The sequence below is a fragment of the Botryllus schlosseri genome, chromosome 2 (genome assembly GCF_051294905.1).
Source record: "Botryllus schlosseri isolate E-star chromosome 2, Bs_hap1, whole genome shotgun sequence".
Lineage (NCBI taxonomy): Eukaryota > Metazoa > Chordata > Ascidiacea > Stolidobranchia > Styelidae > Botryllus > Botryllus schlosseri.
This window is the reverse complement of record NC_137237.1, coordinates 18,644,991-18,661,200: the sequence shown is the minus strand read 5'-3', so window position 1 is coordinate 18,661,200 and position 16,210 is coordinate 18,644,991. Positions and strand designations below refer to the sequence as shown.

Below are 16,210 nucleotides of genomic sequence, written 5' to 3'. Positions count from 1 at the left end.
GGGTTGGTGCGATGACATGCAAAATAAGGTCAAAAACATGCAAAATAAGGTCAGCGGCGACATGTAAAATAAGGTCAGTCACATGCAAAATAAGGTCAGTCGCGACATGCAAAATAAGGTCAGTCCGCGCATAAATCCAAATCTATACTTTAATTACAAATCCAACTTTTTTCTTATGAAAAATAAATTCAAAATATCTTTCCTGTATAGCAGCCTACTTTCAACATTGAAATTCCTTATCTATATCCTAAATCCTGAGATGTTTCAATCAAAAGATAATCATGATTATCTTGAATACGAAGTCAGTCGCATGTAGAATATTATTATCAGTCCGCGCATAAATCCAAATCCACACTTCAATTACAAATCCAATTCTTATTTTTTATGAAAAATAAATTTAAAATATCTTTCCTATATAGTAATTTCATGATTGACATTCCCCATCTATATCCTAAATCTGAAGATGTTTCCACATAATGTAATCAGACGATTCTTACGATTACGGGGTGAGTCGCATGTAGAATATTAACAGTCCGCGTATAAATCCAAATATTTACTTCAAATCCTACTTTTTTCTTATGCCACTGACCTTATTCTGCAATCTGCATGTCGCGACTGACCCTATTTCGCATGCCACTGACCTTATTTTGCATGTGCCTGACCTTATTTTGCATGTCGCGACTGACCTTATTTTGCATGTGACTGACCTTATTTTGCATGTGACTGACCTTATTTTGCATGTGACTGACCTTATTTAGCATGTCGCGACTGACCTTATTTTGCATGTGACTGACCTTATTTTGCATGTGACTGACCTTATTTTGCATGTGACTGACCTTATTTTGCATGTGACTGACCTTATTTAGCATGTCGCGACTGACCTTATTTTGCATGTGACTGACCTTATTTTGCATGCAGTCCGCGCAAAAATCATAATTCCAAATCCACCTTTTTTCTACTGGAAATCAAAGTATAAATTTTGTTACCTACACTACTTTTAACATTGAAATATCGAAATTCGAATGAAAATTCAGATATATGTCCCCGTGAAAATTGAAATTCCAAATATAGGGGAAGACTGGGAGCAATGTTACAGCGGTGGGTTGTTCCAGCCGTTACGAAAAAAGTGGATATAAATGGTCGGACCATTGTGTCATTATACCGCCTGCGTCAGAAAATCTTCATCCGTTGTTTCTGACTTTGTTTCGTTGGAATTTTTTGTAAAAATTTGCCTATCTGGAATGTTTCGAGTGTTTCATAATCTTAGGAATTTTATAATCAGCCATACTCATTCCGCGTTAAATATGATGAAAATTCTATAGGCCTACTCTCCGCGAATAGAGTCCCTGAATTTATATGTCATCCTCATCATCGGTTTATTAGCAATTTTATCAGTTCAATACACTACAAAAAGGCGATACTATGAAAAGACAGGAAGATGTCGAAGCGACTTGGAGTAGTCTATGGAATCAGACACCCACCTTGGCCTAGGCGATGTAAAAATAAGGCAAGCACACTGAATGAAAGTAGAAAAGATAGTATAGAAAAAGAAAGCGACAAGAAACAGGGCGGCAGATCGATAGGTCAGTCGTGGTCCGGTAATCTTGAGGATGGTCTGTATTTATTTACTAGTAATTGCTTGTATTTCGACTTGAATGTGGACATGCTCGTCGACTGTCGAATGGCCGGCGGAATACTGTTCCACACATCAGGTCCGGCATATTTGATAGAGCGATGATCTTTTCGGTCGATCATATGATATTTGGACGCGCGTGTGTTGTACTTGTGCGCTTTTGAATCCGAGGTAAAGAAGTCATTGAAATATTCGGGGCAACGACCGCAGTGGAACTGATACGTAAACGTGGCGATTTCTAGTTTCCGAATATCTTCTATGTTTAGGACACCGAATCTCTTCAGCAGAGACTTGTTGGATGGGCAGCCAGGCCCCTGGGCCCAGCCAGGCCCCTTGATGATATGCAAAATAAGGTCGCAATAAGTCGCTACACGCAGAATAAGGACAGTCACATGCAAAATAAGGTCAGTCGCATGCAAAAATAAGGTCGGTCGCGACATGCAGAATAAGGTCAGTCACATGCAAAATAAGGTCAGTCACATGCAAAATAAGGTCAGTCGCATGCAAAATAAGGTTAGTCGCGACATGCAGAATAAGGTCAGTCACATGCAAAATAAGGTCAGTCACATGCAAAATAAGGTCAGTCGCATGCAAAATAAGGTCAGTCGCGACATGTAAAATAAGGTCAGTCACATGCAAAATAAGGTCAGTCGCATGCAAAATAAGGTCAGTCGCGACATGCAGAATAAGATCAGTCACATGCAAAATAAGGTCAGTCGCATGCAAAATAAGGTCAGTCGCGACATGCAAAATAAGGTCAGTCACATGCAAAATAAGGTCAGTCGCATGCAAAATAAGGTCAGTCGCGACATGCAGAATAAGATCAGTCACATGCAAAATAAGGTCAGTCGCATGCGAAATACGGTCAGTCGCCACATGCAGATTGCAGAATAAGGTCAGTGGCCTAAGAAAACAGTAGGATTTGAAGTAAACATTTGGATTTATACGCGGACTCTTTATATTCTACATGCGACTCACCTCTCGTAATTGTAATAATCGTCTGATTACATTTTGTTGAAACATCTTCAGATTTAGGATATATATGGGGAATGTCAATGGTGAAGTTACTATATAGGAAAGATATTTTGAATTTATTTTTCATAAGAAAGAGAGTTGGATTTGTAATTGAAGTATGGATTTGGATTTATGCGCGGACCGATAATAATATTCTACATGCGACTGACTACATGATTATCTTTTGATTGAAAAATCTTAAGATTTGGAATATAGATAAGGAATTTCAATGTTGAAACTAGGCTACTATACAGGAAAGATAATTTGAATTTATTTTTCATAAGAAAAAAGTTGGATTTGTAATTGGAGTATAGATTTGGATTTATGTGCGGACTGACCTTATTTTGCATGTCGCGACTGACCTTATTTTGCATGTCATCGCACCAACCCTCCTCAGAATATGATTAGTCTGGCCGCGACACTTGGGATGTTGATGACTTTGGATTTAGTATAAATCAGTTCCGACGCATTGGCAGATCCAGGGTCCAGTCACATTTTTAGTAAATCGTCGTACATTACAATAAACTAAAAGACTAGTAAAATTTTCTTCATGCTTTGCGTGTTTAATGGTCACACGATTTTTTGCTTTGCAGCCTACCCCCATCCTGAAAACGAGAAAACGCTTGATTTAGCCGATTGAGTCTAACTATGCCCGTATTATGAAAAATTTGATAATACGAGAATTACGTAGCACTCGTATTAAAACGCGATTTAGGACTTACCGAGTTTGGCATTACAAAAATAATCTTAGCCAGCGCCTGTCAAATACTCGTTTTAGCGTTAGAACCGGGGAATCGCACCAGAAAGGTGAGTAATACCTGCGATACCGGTTCGGCACCCTAACTTATGGTTACTCGAGCGGCTCATTTTCTAGTTATGGACAACAATGGTCGGTCACACCTGGCTCGCCTATAAAACGGAAGAGAAGCAAGTCATTTTCCGATTATATCGCTATTACGAGAGAAAGTATTTTCGTGTTTGCGCTCGCAGAAAGATCGTCGACGATGAAATGTAGGCACAAAATGATTGTCGTATATCAGCGGAAACTTCGATATCGATATGTCCAGATGCCGGATAGTCCTGTCCTTGCAAACTGAGCCCGGCGGCGGTATACAGTCGACCCGCAATATACCCAAGTAATAATAATATTAACTTTGAAAATTTTACGCGGCTATTATAGTGGGCAGCGCACTCGTTCGTCAATTTCATGTGGCCCTTTAGCCGAAAACGTTGGCCACCCCTGGTCTATATGTAGATGGTTGCCAGTGAACTCGGCACTTGGTGAACTTGGCACCTGGTGAAATCGGCGCTTGTATTGTGACGCAACAATGCCGTATGTCGGTGTTGGTCTACTCGGTACATGTATCGCTAATTTGACGGATAGAGGGAATGATTGATATATGCGATGGACATGGACATATGCGTTGAGATTGAAGTCGATCTTTACAACCAGGTAAGTCGAATAGTACTAATTAATTCGATGTGAGCTATCAGATTTTAAGTAAATTTTGTTTGCAGGAAGATGCCGTTGAGATTGAAGTGGGGCCGCTACCGGTAAGTCGAATACCGTAGTGCTAATTAATTCGATTTGAGTGATCAGATTTTAACTTATAATTTTGTTTGCAGGAAGATGATCTCATTGAGTCGTCGTTATCCGATGTGTCCGCTGCTCAGGTCAACTCTGAAATGTCATGCTCGGACGAGTCAACTAATAAAATATTGGAGGGTGTATCGCAAAGAGGATGAGATATGCTGTTTGACGACTAAAGTCGATCGTTCTTACACCAGGAAGATGAAAAAAAACATGCCTCAATTCTTTGGAGATGCAAGAATCGTGCAAAATATATTTTATTTATTAGTTGATTAGTTTATAGTTATTGATAAGTTCAACTGTTAGGTTTATTAGAGATTTTATAAGTTCAATACAACACAACAATACTGATTTTGTATTAGCTGATTACTTATAGAGAGAGAGATATGATATTCTTTCTCGCCTGCACCATCGAGATGCTTTGGCGACGGAGTTGCGATACGGCCCCATGAGGTCATCTAGTCTGCGCCCCCGTTTTTTTTCTCCTCCATGCTATCCGTGATTGCTGAGCGCCTAGCAGGATAGCTGCGGATACCATTTTTCGAGTCTTTGGTATGACCCGGCCGGGGATCGAACCCACGACCTACCGCTCGAGAAGCCGGACGCATAACCATTACACTATCTCGCGCGGAAGGTGTGATTTTGTCACAGGTAGCTGGTCAGGAGCAGGTTGAAGGGTGACATTAGGGCAACATCCTGCTAAAAAAATATAGTTAAAGGGCGATATTTAATTTATAAGGAGCAAGGGGAAGGGTGACATTGGGGAAACATCTTGCTAACAAAATATAGTTAAAGGGCGATATTTATTTTATAATATCCGTTTCTTTGAAGGCAAAAACTGATTATTTTGGCCTTCATAAGTTTCGATGTGTCCATGGGAAACATTTATTGGTGTCATGGGGAACATTGTATTGTCATAAACTTGAAACAATAGAGATCGCACAGCATCTACGGTCAAACGAAGTGCCGAGTTCATCAAGTGCCGAGTTCACCAAGTGCCGAATTCAAGGTGCCGAGTTCACTGGCAACCATGTAGATTACTAATTTACCCTACAGCAGGGCCGGGCAACATACGGCCCGCGAAGGGATTTTGACCGGCCCGCCGAGAGTTCTGAAAGTGAAATTTTGTTCTGAAAGTATTGACAAATTTTATGCGTTACAGAATGAAACCAAGTTTGCCAACCTGAGAAAGATGGATATTAAACTACTTGCTCTGTTCAGGTCTACATACATTTTCGACCATGAACCAGTGTGGGGATGAGTCGAGTAACCTTTTTCGTGTGACTTGATTTGACTCGAGTCACCTTGGAAAAATGACTTGACTTGACTTGACTTGAATCGACGTTTAACAAATGCAGATTGACTCGTGACTCGAAACAAAATTTACGAGTCAATTTCAAGTCATCAAGTAATCGATGTCGACTAAATCGCTGTATCTTGTATAAGTTCGGATTGCCAACCAATGAATCAATGATTGTGCGTTTTACCGAGCCTCCATTGTTAGATCACAAATATATTGATCACAAACGCAGTGATCGGAGCTTATACAGCAGCTTACGTTGTCGTGAACTTGCTCACCTCAACCAACCTTCTTAATAAGTTAAATCAAACGAATATCGCTCATACGTTTATAATTGTATATCATGGACTGTCCAATTTTGCGGCCCGATTAAAGAACTGTCACGAAAGAACGAATATTTGCTCATCCGATTCATAGCAACGATGAGATGGAATTTCTCGACGCGTGCTCGTCATATCGACATGTGCAACGAAATCACGTTTTTATCCACTCTCCCATTTCGTGTAATACATAGTGATCATTATTTTCGAACCGTACAATTGGCCAACAAGGTTGTGCTGATGATGAAATTGCGGGTATGCCGAATACCCACAATATTCACAGGCATATCTAGCATACCGACTACCGAGGTTCGGCACTCATGTATGAAAATTGAACATATGACTGCTCTTCTGTTAAATCCCCAGGAACATGGTTAGTCGGAAAAAGTAGCGCCAAAGAGGAAAAGATTCTTAATTTCGCGATGGCCTGCTGGGTTGAATTGTGTGAACTCAGCAGACATGGTTAGTTGCATATATAATAGCATGTATGTATTATGTAATACGTCGGAGCCGGAGCTACCCCTCAAATAACTAGCTCCAGCTCCGGCTCCGGCTGAATTTTATGTAGATCTCCGGCTCCAGCTCCGGGGCTCCGGTTCCGAAGCCCTGGTTGAAATGCAACAAATTTCAACCAAAGATGTTATGATGAAGTGAAAATTGTGATATATGAAAAAGGTTAACAATGCAGAACCTACAAATGTTCGTTTGTGAACGTGAACCTCTAAATTTGTGAGGGGTTCATACACAGAACGCGAACGTGAACCTCACGTTCACACCATCCCTAGAGCTTACGTGTGATAGCTGACTATTGCTCGTGTATCAAGCGAGACAACCCACTAAATTAGAGTTATTAGCATAAATCTGTATCCTAAAACTCGCACTTTATTTGTTCTTCAGAAGCAATGTTAGTTCAAATCATCCAAATAGAACAGTACAAATGTTTATTTGAAGACTATTGAGTTACTTTCGCTTGCTGGTGGTTCTTGAAACGTTTTATGCAACAAACACAAAATAATAAAAGGGTACTTTCATGTGGATTATGAGACAACGTGACGGGTGACTAACCTAGAAACTTGACGTGATAGAGAAAACCGAATTCTTTTTTGAATTCAGCGCCCAAAAGTTGGTCAAAAACTACTGTCAGATCGAAGTCAACAAAATTTGTGTTGACCAGTGTCATCATCATCATTGGTTTATTAGCAATTTTATCAGTTCAATACACCACAAATAGTAATGAATGTTTGAATGTAAACGAATTTTCGGTTTAATTTATACAGCTTATAGTTTTAGTCCACGCAGCAACATTAAAAAGTAGGTTTTATGTTTTGAATTCGAAGCAACTTTTCGGGGGCCGCTTAGAATAGCTCCGCGCGCCGCATCTGGCTCGCGGGTCGCACTTTGCCCGGGTCTGCCGTAATCATTAGGAACCTCCAGACAGCTAGAAGAAGTGGAAGCTTCTTGCCACTATCTTCCGTCGTCGACTCTTTTTAGATGCAAAGGGTTAAGTTGGAAAATCGCTATTAATTTGTAGCGACCATATCGAACAATTCAATACTCCCGGATGAAAATCTGACATGTCCGCTACCCCCGACTTTACGTTAGGAAATCACGTGATGTTATGATACTTTTGGTTGGTTCCAACAAAAATGGAAAATATTCGGTTTTCTGTCTACTTCACTTCTGAGAAAGAAAACGAGGATTGAAGTTGGTAATTATTCGATCAAAAAGTCATTTTATCTTGCGCTTGAATGTTTTTGTTCACTCATATAATTTCATGATAAAACATTTTTAAAGTACATATAGTACTGCACTGAAATGCAATATCATGTTATCGTAGCAGAAAAAGTTCGGTCATGATTTATATTAACCGGGTAATAGAATTCATATTTTGAATCACCTGACGTTTTACCCAACTGATATATATGAAAGACTTTAGACGACTGTGAAACGATACCCTTTCATGTGTATATTCTTTGATCATTCAAGACGCGAAATACAAATTGCCGCGATGATATCATTTTCAATCAAATTACTTGTAAGTGGCTTTGATGTCAGATGCCCACGAGTATATTCAAACGACAGAGGCATCGATAAAATCGGCCGCTCGGCGTTCAGCACGAACAGCTCTACTAATAAAAAAGGCATACTTTAAGATGTAGGTTTATTTTACATATTTTTTTTGTTCCTTGGCATATTTCAGAGCATAAAGATGGTTGCATAGGTGTTGCGCGAGTCACATCCTGGAAATTGACTAGAAACTATAAAGAGCGGTGGATTAGAAACCTTGATTTTACCTTTGAGTTGTTAGTTTGCCATTTGTTCCCAGCTTCGTAAACTAAGGAGCACAGTCGAGTTGAAAGTTTGAAATGCGCAAATATTACAGTAGCCTACTAGCGTATCTGCTCGTTATGCAGATAAATTCGTTATATCTTTGAAACGGAAAATCCCATCAGGGGGAAAATCCGGGCCCCGACAAATGGTTATGACTGACGACGACAACACTCATTATTTATTCTTTGTGTAACGTAGAGCGATTGCACGCGTGAGACTAATGTAAGCCGGTTCTATACCAATACCGAGAAAACCTTTACCGAGAATACCATTACCGAGAATGGACAGTAGCGAGAATGGTCATTACCGAGAATGGACACCACCGAGAATGAACATTACCGAGAAGGGCCAATGTCAAGAATCTAGTTTACTATGACGGACGTTATCCAGAAATTTACCTGAGAATCGATACCGAATGTGACAACACCGTGATGCACACTCTTGGCCTGTTCATATGCATAACAATTAACATGCCTGCATTGCATATATTGCATTCTCGGTAATGTCCATTCTCAGTGGTGTCCATTCTCGGTAATGTCCATTCTCGGTGGTGTCCATTCTCGGTAATGGCATTCTCGGTGATGGTTTTCTCGGTACTGATCGGACACCATGTAAGCCATGTCGCTAGCGAATGTTTCAGCGAAGCCCAAGGGACGGACTGCAAAAACTATTTTTGGATGGGAAGGGGAACTGGCCAATAGTGGCCATATACGACATTCTTATGATTGTTACTGTGCGTAAATGATCAAATAAATTACTCACGGCATATACGTCATAATCTCTGCATTCTTGCATCCTGTATTCCGTAGGTAGACTGTAGATTCCAAATGACGATTGCAGTTCTTTGCTTTTAGATTTACGCTTACGTTGTCTACGCTTCTGAAGGTGAGAATTCCACATTATGTTCCATGAAACATACGCATACATCTGATTCTGATATTAACAGAAAGCGACAGGCATCCGGTAGCGCAGCACGTAAGTCGTTTCCAGTTTCCACCCTCTCGTCACAAAGACTCGAGTTATTATTATTATTAATTTTGAAAAAAGAGACATTGTGGCGCTTGTCACCTTATCGGTCTGGTGCGCCACGACAAAAATGTCGTATTACCTGTCGCAAATCGTGTACCTTGAAGAAAATTTGTTCAAATCAAAACATTGCTGGCCAGGACGAACTCGACGAGAGGCGAGAGAAGTTCTGGTCGTACGAGAAGGTTATATGTAGTGAACTCAACTTTCAAGTTCAAGCAGAAATCAATCAAGTATGTTCGGTGCCAATCGTATTTTGGGCATACGAGTATTCAGATTCATGTCCGCCATTTTTGAAATAGAGTCCACACTCCACATTCTTCGCAGCCTGTTGAATTGTTTCCAATTTTCAGGTAGAGCATGACGATCAACAATACATGCCCTACAGTCAGGCCTACGGACCACAATTTCAGCCCCAGCTTTGGTCTCAGTCTCAACCTCAACTTCAACCTCAACTGTGGCCTCAGCCTAGGCCACAGAGGCCGCAGACTCGGCTTCAGCCTCAGCCAGTCACATCGCGGCGAAACAGCTTCCTCCACATCAGCCCTTTCATGCTGTACTGCCTAATCAGTGAGTGGTCGAATTCTGATGTGACACTGAAAATACATTGAATGCATTAATTTATCCATACGCACGCTGGCCTAGCTCTCAGTATACTGCGAACGGAAGTGTATGCTATTGACCCCAGACGCATACAAACTGGTATCCAATAAATATAGCGGAGAAATGAACTGTTTTGTGATATCTTTGTTTCAGATGCATTGAAACCGACTACAACTACAACCCCAACGATCACGACTACGACCACAGTCGTTCCGGTGAGATTATGTTAGATTTGTTCAATCGATTCTTTGACTTGCTCGTCCGGCGCAAGATATGCACTATATACAAACTCCAATTGTGACCGTCCGGGGCAAGATATGCACTATATACCAACTCCAATAGTGACCGTCCGGCGCAAGATATGTACTATATAAAAACTCCAATAGTGACCGTCCGGCGCAAGATATGCACTATATACGAACTCCAATAGTGACCGTCCAGCGCAAGATATACACTATATACAAACTCCAATAGTGACCGTCACGATGAAGTAGTTTTTAGAACAAGGGTGTCAAACATACGGCCCGGGGGCCGCATCCAGTCAACCAGATGATTTCATCCGGCCCGCGAAGCAATTCTGAGTAGATTGAAAAAAATGTGTATTATCCAACACATTTCAAACAAATGTTGAGAATTTTAGTAAGAAATACTTCCATTAAATAGTCCCTCAAGACTAGGCTTACCATATTTTGGAAATCTAAAAAGAGGACACTTTTTTAGAAATTTGAGACTTGCAAAGTTCTCAAAAATTTTTCCCGCTTTGTGATCGGTTGACTAAAAAAAAAGGTCATCTTTCCGCTCAGAGCTCAAAATACCGTATTTCTCTCCTCATTGCTAGGTGGATGACTGAAAAAAAAAGTCAACTTTTCGCCCGGAGCTAAAATCACCGTTTTTCACTCCGAAATACCCGCCGGAGAGCGTCACTTCTGTGCTAATTTACGACATAGCACTCGCAATTTGCTCTAAATCTGACCTAAATTTTCAAAAAAGAGGACAAAATCTCAAAAAAGAGGACAAAAGGGCGTCCTCCGAGGACACTTTCAAAAAAGTCAAAAAGAGGACGTATGGTAACCCTACTCAAGACATCAATGTCGAGTATGTCATACTCGACATTGATGTCTTGAGTAGGGTTACCATACGTATTGTATATAGACCAATTTATAACCACCCGTACGGTGTTGTGGTTTCTAGTCACCATTAGAAGCAGGTCACTGACATTGACACCCAACCCCAAGAAGGTAAGAAAGTGCGAATTATTTCAGTCGCTGACCAAAAACTAGTCAGTATATCACAGAAGCGAAAACGCCAATACGAGGCCCTTATGTGCACCTTGTGCAGGTTACATGGAAAATACACTCTCCAGCCTCGAGTGAAACCCGAATCGTGATAAACTAAAATAATATGAAGGAAATTCCAACGTCCGCGTTTACAGTTTAATCTTTTGCATCCCTCACAAGTCACAATGCACACGCAGGGTTGCCAATATCCCACAAAAAACAAAGGGATCATAGAAATATGCCAACTTCGTTGGAGCCACTGTTTTATCGGTGTATAACTGTATTCAACCGGCCAATCATCTTATTATTATGTTATTTCACCGATTGCGATTAAGGTGCAGATACAATAGAATCCCTATGATCCATATATAATGTAATGTAGCCTACTATTGTGTATATATAGGCTGGTTAATGAAGCATTCAAATAAAAACAAGAGTATTGATTTTGAGGTATCTGGGATTGACGAATTTTGGTGCGGCCGCGAGCGATCTGAAGTGTTGAATCCGGCCCGCGACATCAGTTGAGTTTGACACCCCTGTAGCTAGAATCTAGCTAGATCGAACTGTTCTAGGAATAGCAAGATATATTGTGAATGCTGGATTCATCACGAATGTTCTGAGTCCCGGAGAATGGCGATAATGGACTTGAAAATATTGTTATATCAAGACGTGGCAAATGTATTACTGGTTTGCAATGATAACAGATCCTTATTGCCCTATTAATTATGACGTGAATACATCACGATCGATTAGTCACAAAGGTCAAGTAACTGCTGTAAGGCTAATCGTGCAAACGGGCAATATCAGTTCGACTTCAATGGCGATTGATCAAAACTTGCATCAGGATAATTCTTTCGTGTACAGTTGATTTCGTCCAGGTTATTTCCAACTGCGGAGAAACCGAAACTGGTATAGAAATGCTTCGACAAATTACAGAGGCGAGCATGAATTAAAATTTAGTAGTTACTGACGATTACCCCTGACGGGTATATTTGAACACGAATATATTATTTGATTATATATTAAAGTTAAGTAGGCCTACCTCCAAGACGCTATTTACATTAAAAAACACGATTGTTCGAAAATTTGGCCGTGCTTGGATCGGATATGGAATTAATATTATTTTGAAGATGTTTGGTCTTGGACGTGGATATGACATTTTTCGTCTTTTTCAATCATGGTGCAGATTTTGAAACAATGTCAGCCAGTACCGGAATTGGACTTAGTCGTTTTCGACATCGCACCAAAATAATTATGGACTTGGACTTCAATTTGAATCTAAAACCAGGAACGGGATTTCGATTTAAAAATATCAAATCCGCCTAAACCTAACCTTCAGAACACGTTAGCTGGTTGGACTCAGTTTGATGATTGTTACTATCTTTTGTCTACGACTACTGCGAGCTGGGACGCGGCCGAAAACGAATGCAAAGGAGCAGCAGATCGGGGCAGACTCGCCGTGGTCGGTTTCAGTCAGGCGTTGGCTGATAGAGAGTGAGATAGTTTTCCTTGAAAATTAATAGTACCTGATTCTCTTTTACTTAAACTAAATGCGGTGATAACATCATAACACAACGAATTTTTACTCAATTGCAAGTAGAAGGAACCATTTCCGAGGCATGTCAAAACTGCTTTAAGTAAAAGAATAGAAATACCATTTTAAGTTTCTACTCCAGATTTCCAAGACAGCCGTAAACTACTTCAAGTAGAAGCACTAACTCTACCTAACTACCAGCAGACGTAACGATTTTATGAGTATTGCTTGAACCTTTTCAGAGATCTAATGGACGAGGTCGGCGCTACGGGGACCACTTTCTGGATCGGTGCAAAGGGACAGGCAGTTGGCACAACAGGTGTCGACAACACTGAATTTATTGCACCGTTGGAATTTACCGACCCGATGGCAGGTGACTCCACCTTCAATATAAATCTGTTCGACGGTGCATCCGTTACCGACGATGAAGTAGTTTGCGGTCGCGTGGACGCCGAAGATGCAAACAACCTTCTGTTTGAAGAGTGTATCGACAAGGGTCGCCGTTACATGTGCGAAGTTTGCAATTAAAATAGGTATTGCAACTAACCGGATACGATGACTGTAGCTTGAACTGGAACCGAAGAATTCAAGCCCTGTCGGATAATAGGGGATCTGATTCAATGTTATAGCCCACACAGATCTGACAATGCGACTGAATCTTTATTGTTAGATTGGATGACGTCATAAATGGCAATGCGATTGTTGATATACAATGTTCTTTACAATTTTTTACTAGTTGCTGACGATTATCCACGATGTCATGTTGTCAGCCGAAAATATTTCGGTTCATTTGAACATCAATATATCATTCGATTGAATAATGTATGTTTTATGTTAGATAATATAAAACAAATATTGTGGGTGCCACTCAGTACATGGGTATAAGTGCTTTGGTTATCGAGATATTATGTACGCATTATACCAAGTGGAGGGATTAGGTTACCAAAATACAATACGCCAACCTAGTTTGTGCCAACAATATGAGAGCTCGTGCATGATCTAGAACAGTGGTCGGGAACCTTTTTAGTCCGAAGAGCCATATTGGCCCTATTTTTTCCATCTCAATTCCCAAAGAGCCATACATGCCAATCAACTGTTACGTCACAATTGAAAACTCGTGACGTCATGGTAGCACTAATTCGAACTCACTACACGGGATTCCTCGTGTGCGCCATATCTTCTCGGCAGTGTTGGGATCAAGTCACTACCTTCGAGTCACGAGTCATCTCGAGTCATTGCACATTTTGACTCGAGTCAAGTCAAGTCAATCGATTTTCGAAAGTGACTCGAGTCAAGTCAAGTCACTCGTTTTCCGGAGGTGACTTGAGTCAAGTCGAGTCAAGTCACGATTCAAGTCAAGTTGAATTTTCGATGTATGAGTGATGATCCAAAGTCATTACATTTTGCTAACTGAGTCAAAGAAAGATTATTTGGCCATTTATTTTGAATCAAATAACGAATATGAAGTTAAATATTCATGAAAAAAGGCGTTTTATAGCTCACACACACTTAGAACTGCTAATAAAATACGTGATTAACTGCGCATAGCTACATGCTACTGTCTGTTACAGCAAAATAGAAGATCGAATACGAAGCCTCGAGAAGTCGAAACAAATTGATATATGGTACAATACATTACCCATCTAGACAATTGCGAGAATATATAAATGCATAAACTATGTTGGTTTGATTTAGATTATACAAGAGGGTGAGGGTTGATAAAGGTTTGCACTGCGTAATGTGAGCACTGAGCCGTCTAAGAAACAAAGATACGTTGCTGTAAGATTAATCTACTACTACTACGACAACGTGAGCTGTGCGGTCAATTTACAATCAGTGAATGACATGGTCGCCCTCACAAGTGACAACGGCGTACCGCGAATAATCCAAACATACATAAGATAGTGTGATTTAATCGACACCGTGTACTTGATGACTTGAAATTGACTCGTAAATTTTGCTTCGAGTCACGAGTCAATTGACATTTTTGAAGCGCCGAGTCAAGTCAAGTCAAGTCATTTTTGCAAACTGACTCGAGTCAAGTCAAGTCATACGAAAAAGTTGACTCGAGTCTGACTCGAGTCAAGTCATGACTCGAGTCATCCCAACACTGCTTCTCGGTAAAAACTGGTATTTATTGTTCGAAATAAAGCTCAAAACGAGAGGTAAGGCACAGACGGGCCAAGCCTCACCACTGATAACGCAATTCATCAGAAGTAGCTTAGAATTTATTGTAACTGATATTAAGCGAATGCAGTGACGTGCGGTCCAATGAGGCAGGTGAGGCAGTGCCTCACCTGTCCTCGGGGTGAGTAAATGAAAATTGTGAAAACCCTCCATGAGTCGATGATTATTGATATTTTACATCGATGTTCATAAACAACTAAATTTGAACATTTGTTCACCCAACATCATCAATTTGCATATTTATTATTCAAACATAGAGCGCGAAAGGAGAGGTGAGGCACAGGTGAGACACGGGCGGGTCGTGCCTCAACTGCGACAATGCAATTCATCGTAAATAGCTCGGAATTCATAATAACTGGTATCAATCAAATGCTATCGTCACACTGATTCGGAAAATTAACATCAACAGTATCAGAGCACCAGAACCCCCTTCAAATTGCCAAGCAAGGTGACACTCAGCTTTATTACAGACAATGATATCCCAGAGAAACAATAGCCAGGTGAGGCACAAACGAATCTGCGTCGTGCACTATTCGCTAACAATTGGACAATTGCGGCACAGTGAAACGCGCTATCGATTTCGGAATACAACAGTCTTGTAGGAATTATATAGTAGCGACCAGACATGGGGTGATTACTTCATGAATGTAATCGATTGCGATTACGATTACTTCAGAATCACGCGATTACGATTACGATTACAGCAAAATCAGGAAGTAGTCGATTACGATTACGATTACATTGGAAAAGTAATCACGATTACTCACGATTACATTTATTTTGATTCTTAGAACTAATCTTAGAAGATACATTGAAGACAATATATGAGGATTTCGTTGAAAAGGCCTAATGAAATAACAACAATTTTCTCAATAAATGATGCGCCATTTGCTTGTTACGTCATAATGTACCCATTACCCAACTATATAGTGGAGGATTTATCGCATTAAAGATTTGCATTCTTACGAGATCAGTAACTGCCGAAACACGAACTCCCCAATATAGGGTGGTGAGCGCGCTCGAAAAGGACTCAAAAGTATTCGGTAAAACCAACATAAATTATAAAGTATTTTTGAGAGATTTATTTAACTAGAAACTTTTTTTCGTGCTTTGCGATTTAAATGTCTCTTGATATCTTGAATTTGAAATGCATACCTCTCATCCCATGAAAAATGTATGCATAATTTATAGAAATCGGCATGTCGGTGCCGGTCATTACCGCCTCACGATATACCAAAAGACAAATGCAGTTTCGGCCAACATGCGACTCCAAGAAATGTATTACTGAAGAAAGACCTTGGCCAAAACTTTGAGCATGTGTCCATTGACAATAACCGCGCTGGGTGCACAACAGCCCACAACACAGATGCAACCGGGTCACCCACAGAGGAATA

General features: G+C 40.4%; 1 protein-coding gene and 2 long non-coding RNA genes across 4 annotated transcripts; all 3 read left to right on the top strand.

The window, feature by feature from the left end:
• Positions 1-804: 804 nt before the first annotated feature.
• Positions 805-2,477, top strand: LOC145434007 (uncharacterized). Of its 2 annotated transcripts, none has more exons than XR_013913250.1 (2): positions 805-2,037; positions 2,300-2,477. It is a non-coding gene; the product is annotated as an uncharacterized LOC145434007 (long non-coding RNA). The 2 variants fall into 2 exon arrangements; XR_013913249.1 differs by lacking the exon at positions 2,300-2,477 and adding an exon at positions 2,105-2,131.
• A 1,423-nt stretch (positions 2,478-3,900) lies between these two features.
• Positions 3,901-4,589, top strand: LOC145434002 (uncharacterized). The gene is made up of 3 exons (XR_013913244.1): positions 3,901-4,100; positions 4,166-4,201; positions 4,274-4,589. It is a non-coding gene; the product is annotated as an uncharacterized LOC145434002 (long non-coding RNA).
• Positions 4,590-7,898: 3,309 nt separating this feature from the next.
• Positions 7,899-13,509, top strand: LOC145433976 (uncharacterized). The gene is made up of 6 exons (XM_080311237.1): positions 7,899-9,074; positions 9,136-9,164; positions 9,569-9,785; positions 9,972-10,033; positions 12,435-12,589; positions 12,872-13,509. Exons 3-6 carry the CDS (start codon positions 9,593-9,595, stop codon positions 13,155-13,157), a joined length of 696 nt encoding a protein of 231 aa, XP_080167363.1. The 5' UTR covers positions 7,899-9,074; positions 9,136-9,164; positions 9,569-9,592; the 3' UTR covers positions 13,158-13,509.
• Positions 13,510-16,210: the final 2,701 nt, after the last annotated feature.

Excerpts from the sequence above, each read along its gene's own strand:
- LOC145433976 (XM_080311237.1), top strand. The coding sequence starts at position 9,593 with ATGCCCTACAGTCAGGCCTACGGACCACAATTTCAGCCCCAGCTTTGG. Across the intron at positions 9,786-9,971 it reads CATGCTGTACTGCCTAATCA|ATGCATTGAAACCGACTACA; the intron begins GTGAGTGGTCGA and ends TCTTTGTTTCAG. Across the intron at positions 12,590-12,871 it reads CAGGCGTTGGCTGATAGAGA|AGATCTAATGGACGAGGTCG; the intron begins GTGAGATAGTTT and ends GAACCTTTTCAG.